Source organism: Castanea sativa, chromosome 5 (genome assembly GCF_040712315.1).
Source record: "Castanea sativa cultivar Marrone di Chiusa Pesio chromosome 5, ASM4071231v1".
NCBI lineage: Eukaryota > Viridiplantae > Streptophyta > Magnoliopsida > Fagales > Fagaceae > Castanea > Castanea sativa.
This window is the reverse complement of record NC_134017.1, coordinates 2484182-2492766: the sequence shown is the minus strand read 5'-3', so window position 1 is coordinate 2492766 and position 8585 is coordinate 2484182. Positions and strand designations below refer to the sequence as shown.

Here is an 8585-nt window from a genome sequence, read left to right as displayed (position 1 = left end):
CTCAATCTCTCAAATGCCACACACCAAATAATATTTTTCAAAAAAAAAAAAACCCTTTTCTTTCATCTCTTTTAAAAATAAAATTTCATCTCTTTTTATTAAATTTTACTGCATGAAGTATGAACCATAATATTTGGATTTTTTTTAATATAAAACTAATCTTGGTTTGAGCGGTGAGCTATTAGTTCAATCCATTTTTACTTGGGTATTTTAAGGAGATAAGGTGATTTCGTTATTAAATAGACTTACAAAAATAATTTTAATAGTTTCTCAAAAAATAATTTTAATAAATTAAGTTTTATTGTGCAATGATTCAAAATTTATTTTATTCCTGTCATATCAAAGTTTTATATTGTAAATATATTTTTTTAATTTTACTACAAAAAAAAAAAAAACCTTACAAACGATGTAGCAATGAATTTGATTAGTGATGCTTCAAGAAGATAATAAACAAGTATTTGAATAAATGAATTAAGGAATATTATAAATTTTACAACATGAGGCATACAAAGATGTTCCACCAATCACAAAAAATAATTCAAAAATGTATTTAATAGGATGTTAACGTCTACAAATTATATTAAAAATCACATCAATTTGTAAAAATTTTGAAATAAAATTTATAGTATTTCTAACATTTTCCTATTTAAATTATTTCTTATGATTAGTGACACCTATATTTATAAGACTCATATATTTAAAGTTGTACTATATCTAATATTACTCAATTTTTTGGGACTTCTTAAAATTAGTGAAAATATGTAAAACTAATTTCTTTTTCAAATATCTCCAAAAAAAAATAATTTTTAAAAAAAATATATTAATTTTTGCCCCAAAATATTGGGACTTTCTTTTGGAAGGGCTAGGTGATAGCCTAAGTGGCCTAGGCTTAAGATTTCGGCCCAGGACATTCAACGAAAAAGGATGTCCCGATGTTTTGCACTTTCTCCCCCCAAAAAGGCCCGGATCCTCTATTTATTTATAGGAGAATCTGCCTGCCCCGCTTTCCTCCCCCGCAGAAAGAGCTCGTTCGCCAAGTCCAAACTCCCACTTTATCGTTGATGACAGCTCTCCTCGATGCTAGCAACCGTGTTTGACCCTTTTCCGTGCTTCTTTCAATTTCCTTACATAGGGCCGGCCCATACAACGCACAAAATAAATTTGTTTTGCCACAACGTAATATCTAGTTTGACATGTGATAATTATAGGGAGGAACATGAAGATGTGGCCTATGCTCTATGTTTTTGCCTAGTGATTAAGGAAACTTGGCGTGGAGTTGCTTGAGTGAAACCTACTTAAAGTTTTTCAACATTCCCTTCTTTGATGTTACGATTCATATGATAAACCACTTGAGCAAGTCAGAATCGGAGATAGATAAGAAAAATATGTCATATGTGTATCATATAAGAACAATTGGTGTGTTAAGTGCACCGCCATCAGTGCTTCTGAAGAATTGGTATATCAGATAAGAACAATTGCTGCATCATCCCGTCGAAAATGATACACCAATTGCACTTTTAGAAGGAGTTGGCAACCAAAGCCCTTGCAGATTCAGAGACTACAGATCCTATGAGCCATGATATGCTTCCTCTTCCTTTTTCTTTTACTCATTTCCTATTTTCTGCTTTAGTTTGGATCATCATTTTCTATGTCTTTCTTTGCAGAGGTAATTATAAAAAGAGTAAATCAGCTAATCAAGTTGTATATTTTCATTATTTTGTAATATTTCTTTAGGCAGAATTTTTAATAAAAGACAAAAGAGTTCAAAGTAAAGGCTTGCCTAGATCTAAATGCTCAATGTAAATCATGGAGATTGGTCATACAAACAGGTGATCCTTGTGGCGGCCAGCAAAAAGACAGGTCATTGTAAAATGTTAATTCCAGTTGGTTAAATTGCAGAAAGTAGTAGTGTCAATCCACAATAGCCTACATTTAGATCGGGAGAGTGAAGATGGAAACAAACCAGCACAACCAACGAAAGCAACTTAAAACTCTGCAGCAACATTCTTGTACTACCCCTTGTTATCGCACGACTAGCTTGACTCTTGCATGACCCTGTGATATTTGGAATTGCTCATTTATACCAAAATGTGCCATAAGAAGCCACATATGTGTGAGAAGTTCTCCACCTTGGCTTAACTGCTTAGCATGATAATTCCCTCTGCAATGGCAGGCTGCATAAGCAAGCATCTCCACCCAAGTCCTAGTAATCATCTCCCACTTCTGATTTTTATCTTCTATAGCTTGCAACTTGGATGCAAGCCTACATGCATCAAATAACACAGATTTGCTTCTGTCCCCTTTCACTTTAGCTGGCAAAACTGGAGTGTTCACTTTAGACAGTATTTCACATGATTGGTATTTGTCAAATGCGGGTTCTCCTGATAGGAAGCAATTTACACCCAACAAGAAAGTGTTCCTAGACCTATGACTGTAATCCACACTATCTGCCATGTACTCATGATCTTAAAAAAATCGGGTGTCCTCAGCACAAGTATCTTGAAGCCTTATCATCCCAATCCCCATCGGCAACATGGAAGGACAAATGACTAAAAGATAAAGCATATATTGCGATAGCCAGTTGCTGAACTTAACATTTGACATAGCAGGTTCTTGGTCTTTCCAATCCAAGTGGTAGCAGAGATCTGTAGCAATGTGCCAGATAAGAATTATTTTGTCAAACTGTCCCTGAATACTCCAATCCAGTTCATTATGATTAAACTTTTCAAGTACTTCACCTGCTCTGAAGGAACACAAGGTCCTGAGAACACTCTCATCATTTGAACTTCTTTTGAGATGATCGAATTTCTCTTTGAGATACTCAAATATGATTTCTTTCAAATCCACAGTGACTGCCTCACAGGTTGTATACCGATTATTTTCTAGCATTTTATCAATGCGAAGGAGCTTCTGGATTCCATAACAGATCGTCTGCTTATCTTTGAGGGAAAAGCTCAACAGATTGAACTGTGACATGGAATTTGACCACCTAGGCTGTTCAGGTCGTTGAATAAAAGAAATGGCTTGGCCAATGCAAGTGGTTTCATGTTTAGTCAACCAAAGCCTGGTCCAGTCGGAGGAGAGCAGTAAGAAAATTGCATATACCTCTAACAGTATAGCAACAATCAGCAGTAGGAAAGTTAAGACTAGATCAATAGTTGAGTACTTATGCTTATCAATGACTGGGACTGAGAAGACTACCAACGCAATAATAGTGGAAGACAAACTGAATATGTGAAGAATCCAGCCATGGGATGGATGAATTTATTACAGTTGCTTTGGTATAGAGTATATCATACATAAATCCAAGTTCCATCTCTATCATTCTAAAAGCTTTATCTGAAGAAATTTTATTGAACAAAGATTGGCTGTGGTTCCTATCATCAAAACTGAGGATAAGGTCAGCAAAAAGATACTTGAAAATTTGGAGTAAGTCGTAGGCAGTAACCAATTCAGCTCCATCTGGAATGAACTCATTCTCGATAAAAGGAATCATAGACTGATCCCCAATCTCTTCTACAGTCACATGGTATCCCTCAGACTGCTTTAAAGTATATTCCCTCGAGAATTTGTAATAATTGGGACCGGGATCAGGAGGAGGGAGCAAGGATTCTCTGAGTTTCCCATTGCTTGCTAACCAGAGGACCCATATCCTTTCACCGTACTTGATTATTCCTGGGAAAAACATCAAAATTGAAAGAATGCAGAGTTGAGAATCTGTCCCAGCTACAATCCAAATGTATATTACCGCCACTGATTGAAAGCCTAATGCAAGCAAGTGCCTTAACCATAGCTCATTATCTTCCAAGGAATATGCTGTAATGGTATCAGGGCCGCCCAAATGCAATAGAAGAAATGGTGCCCAAAATGCAGTTATTTCAAGGAGATACTTATCTTGGTCATCTTTGACATCCCAAAGGTTCTTTGAGATAACACCTAACACAAAAGTTGCTACGGAATCAGCCATCAAATAGGCACACCACAGGACAATTCTGATACTTCTTCTGCTTGTAAATTTTCTCTGTTTGCCAAAACTGATAAGTACCATCTGCAATATGAGGCTTACTAAAACTAGAATTCGCACCTCCCAGTCCTTCCACTGATTCCCAAAACTTAAAGGAAAACACTCCATGAGTTTCCTTCCCTTATTGTAGATCAAAGTGCCAACAACTTTCACAGATTCCCCAAAGCAGGTTCCAAGAGTCTCCTTCAAATCAAGCTATCAACAATTGAATATCTATATGCTATAAGACAACATTCAATGTATTTAAAGCTTTAAAAAGCACATTGATTATGAATTAAGAATTTTCACAACAAGGTCTACTTTTTTCATGATAACATCCCTAGTTTCAACTACAAAAACTGCACAACACCCTCCAAAGTAAATTTAATTATGCAATTGTTCACGAAAGAGATCAGAACCATCATTATACAAGCAATAAGACATTAAAAATTTAAATAAAAAGTATCCACCATTCTGCTAATTGGAACCCCTGTATCAGGCAAAGACGTAAATAAAAAAAAATTATGATATTGAACCCTGTATCAACCAAATGTACAACAGTGCATATATTAGTTGTCGTGAGATATCCCCAAGATCAACTTCACAAGAACGTAAAAAAAGCTTTCAGATGCTAAGCAATAAAGTGAGTGCATCACACAATTCACTCAAGTAAATGAAACTATAAGAACCAATGGAGTTATATGAAAAATCCATATTTATATCTGTATTATCACCATGAATTCAGGACTGCAAAAATGTTATAATTGTATAATGTTCTACTTTAAATGTGTAAGAGAATTAGTTTGACTAACAGATAGACTACATGGCTCTGACTTCGTCAAATTCTTCCTCAAAACTTACAAAGATTCATATCTTGGATTCAAAGAAGTCATACTTTGAGAAACATGCTTAATCATAAGCACAAAATTGATTGAATTAGATAAAAAAAAAAATGTAATCTAGTTCTAGGGTACAAGGCAAAAGAAAGCTGTGCTCCAATACCCTCAAATTATAACAACAAAACAGCAAAGGAAAAGTTACAAGACTAAATGAAAATCTGATTCACTGGATCAGAGGAAGCAACTACACCCAACAGATTTTTTCACGTATCCTCAAAAACAATAAGAACAATCAAATGGACATAATGGGGTATTCCTAGCATCAGACTTATCGATACCCAATTCCTCTTCCGTGTAAACAGTAAATGGCGTAGCATATCTGTTTTTTTTTTTTTTTTACATGAATTAGAGTTAATGAAACCTTTCAAGGAATCTCTTCAAAAATTATCAACTAGTTAGAATGGTTCCTTATTAGTCCATGATATTTGATTCACCAAATACACCATTATTGTATACTCTTTCATATGTATGGCAAAACCCAATCCTTTTTTTCTTAAGTTTCTATTCTCTTACCCCGCCCCCCATTGGAATATTTAACTAATAAGAAATTAACTCTGGACATACTGAAATTGCTAGCCTGAAATCAAGATTTCATGGGAATTGAAAATGATACCAACGAATAAATAAAAAGAAAAAGAAAATGGCAGGGATATTCTAGGCTTCAACAAATAAATAACTAAAAGAAAAGGTTTTTATGTTTTCTTATTGCAGTTTTTGTTTGCAGCTTGTAATTCAAGCTTTTCTTCTGTAGATTTTTTTTAACTTCTTTAGTTCAATAAAATCTCAATCAACCAAGAAAAGAGATGAAAGAAAATAGAAAAAAGAAAGAAAGAGAGAAACATAAGTTAAGTTACATACTTGTAGAGATCACTGGTGGATGTTTCTGGTATCTTCAAAAAGATAATACTGTGTTGGGAACATTGAAGATGAAGTGATCTTTTCTAATAGCAAGTAAACCATCAGTAGCCATTTTTCTTCTTTCGCTCTGTCAAATCATATCAAGCTTGATTATTTGCTTTCAATCCCTATTAAAGTATCAATGTGATTGCGAAGTACAAAATTCCACTCTCTCTCTAATATAGAACTTAGATTTTATTGATTAAAAGAGAATACAAGTAACTGAGAGAAGCAAAAAACAGAGTAACAAACTTCCCTGATTTGTAGGGAATTTGGAGGGAAAAACAATTACAGCCAATTTTTATGTACATGTGTGCTTGGAGTGCCTAATCACTTAACTAATTACTTAAGCTATCTGATATCATCACCAAGAGTGTATGAACTGCTCATGAGGTGGCACAGTTTCAATTAAGTCCATTAGCCTAGCTACATGTGAGGCTTGAGTTGTGCATCCACTCTCTACATCAGGCCTAGGTCTGCCCTGTTGTGCAAGTGTTTAGCTTGAACCTTACTCTGATGTGAAGCAAAGTTTTGGAAGAGCAGAATCATAAGAGGGAGAGAAATGCGACAGAATGAATCAAGTATGGGTCGTCTCACTTTATCAAAATAATGAGGTCAAGAAGAAGTTATTATCAGCAAAGAAGAAGTTGGTCTTGGAAGAAAACACTGAAGAAAGCCAGAAGAAGAAGAAAGCTCAAAAAACGACTATAGTCTTACTCTCTGTTTTAGTTCTTGTATCTGTACTACATTTATGGCCTGTTTGGGAGTTTAGAGAGGGAGGAGAGTAGAGGGGAGGGGAGTAGTGGAGAGGAGAGTAGAGGAGAATGATTATCCTCCACTTTGTTTGGATGTTTTTATAATTAGTAAGGGAGAAGGGAGTAATTAGCCCTTTCTCTTGTTTTTAACATTGTAATTTTATAAATATAATAAGGGTAAATTAGGTAATTTACTTTATCAATAATTTTATGTGCTCTACTCTCTCTCCAAATCTCTCCAATTTGGGGGAATTAAAAATGAGGGGTTGGAGGTAGTTGAAACCCCTTCAAACCCCTCCAAACTCCTCCCCTTCCTTCCTTAAAAAACTCCCAAACAAGGTAATTGAATTACTCTCCTTCTCTCTACTCTACTCTCCCTCTTTTTTTAAACATCCAAACAGGCTATTAGTTTTAGTAGTATATAGATATTAGTTTAGTTGTCATGAGCACGAGTGCTTTTAGTCAGTTAGATTATTAGGCGGGAAATCCACATAGTTTGTGTTGAAAACAAAGAAACTCAAAACGACAGAGGTAAAGGCAGACTTAAGAGTGAAACGACAAAGCAAGAAGAAGCTCAAAACGGGGAGTTTTGATTAATGAACTCACACAATTCACACGTGCAAAGGGAAAGAAGAATTCAGTTAGAGGAGACAGCTGTCAATTTGCCATTGGATAGTTAGTTACAATTCTGTTAGCTTGTTTCGCGCCTAGAGCCATGCTCTGTTTTATGATTATTTTACTTGATTCATTTGGGTCTGTTTGGATAGAACTTATTGCTGAAAATTAAAAATTGAAAACTGAAAACACTGTAGCAAAATAATTTTAAAATGTGTGAATAATATTGCAGGACCCATTTTTAATGAAAAAGTGACTGAAAAGTAAAATTTGTGGGTCCGTAAACAGTGCACAAATGCATTGTTCACGGAAGACTTGGTCAACAACTGCGGCTGGGAAGGAAAAAAAAAAAAAAAGGGAGCCCAGACGCTGGACATGGACGTGGACGCACTATCCAAACACATTCTTGGTGTAAAATTCATTTTTCAGTTAATGAGAATCCTAGCATTCCTCAGCTCTCTGTCATTTTACAGTTTGAAAGCTACTTTTATTTCTTCTTTGCCTCTTATATAAACAGAGGTTGTAGCAATTTTGCTAATTAATCAAATCAATCTTATTTCTCTCAATTTCTCATACACTTTGCTCTTTAGTCAACCATATATATCTGGTCCCGCCTGTGGATGTATGATTGTACGAGGAGAAAAGAACTTGGACTCAGGAAGGTGATCTTTGAAGATGATTCTGCTGAGGTTATTCAAGCCATTTCCCAAGGGAATTATGATTTCTCTGTTTATGGGAACACTTTGGAAGATATACGGCTCCAAGCTGCATGTTTAGAGTTTTATAATTTTTGCCACGTGAATCGTAAATGCAACATTGTTGCGGATGCACTAGCCAAAAAGGCAAAGAATTGTACGGGTTTAGAAGTCTGGTTAGAAGACTTATCCGAGGACATTGCTCCTCTTTTTTTTATTTGATGTTCACTAATTCTTTATTGGAATGAATTCCCAGGCGCTTTGTCTGGTTTCTCATGGATCGTGTTTCTCATGGATCGTGCAGTGGGTGAAGGTTTTGGGGGTGTAGTCTACATGGATTAGTCTAAGGGAGTTGGGTCTTCTAAATTCTTTTAGTTTGTTTCTTCTTCCTTAATTTTATTCAAAACAAGAAAACCATAGGTTTGTTCTTTGAGCGACCTTGATGGTTCGAGTGGCGAGCGGCAATGATCTGGGTTGGGAAACAACATTCTGTATATTGAGTTAAGATATTCCCATGGGTTAGGCCAAGTTCAACGGTGGCCAACCATGGGCCTTTTGCAGCAGTGACAATGGCTGCCCACCAGACCCAGCCACCAGACCCAATCACAGTGTCGTCCAAGATTCCACCTAGATTTGGCAAAAATATTGTGATCTTCTATGAAGCACGGGTGCGTTTCGGGATTCGGGTGCGGGTGCGGGACTCGGCAATTTTTGAAAAAGT

General features: G+C 35.8%; 1 protein-coding gene across 1 annotated transcript; it reads right to left on the bottom strand.

The window, feature by feature from the left end:
- Positions 1–2466: 2466 nt before the first annotated feature.
- On the bottom strand, positions 2467–5872 carry LOC142633545 (uncharacterized). The gene is made up of 3 exons (XM_075807785.1): positions 5810–5872; positions 3202–4219; positions 2467–3107 (listed from the first exon to the last, which is right to left on the bottom strand). The coding sequence occupies exons 1-3, from the start codon at positions 5870–5872 to the stop codon at positions 2467–2469; spliced, it is 1722 nt and encodes a 573-aa protein (XP_075663900.1).
- Positions 5873–8585: the final 2713 nt, after the last annotated feature.

Excerpts from the sequence above, each read along its gene's own strand:
- LOC142633545 (XM_075807785.1), bottom strand. The coding sequence starts at position 5,872 with ATGGCTACTGATGGTTTACTTGCTATTAGAAAAGATCACTTCATCTTC. Across the intron at positions 4,220-5,809 it reads TCTTCAATGTTCCCAACACA|CTTGATTTGAAGGAGACTCT; the intron begins GTATTATCTTTT and ends AATTGTTGATAG. Across the intron at positions 3,108-3,201 it reads CTTCCACTATTATTGCGTTG|AGGTATATGCAATTTTCTTA; the intron begins GTAGTCTTCTCA and ends CTATACTGTTAG.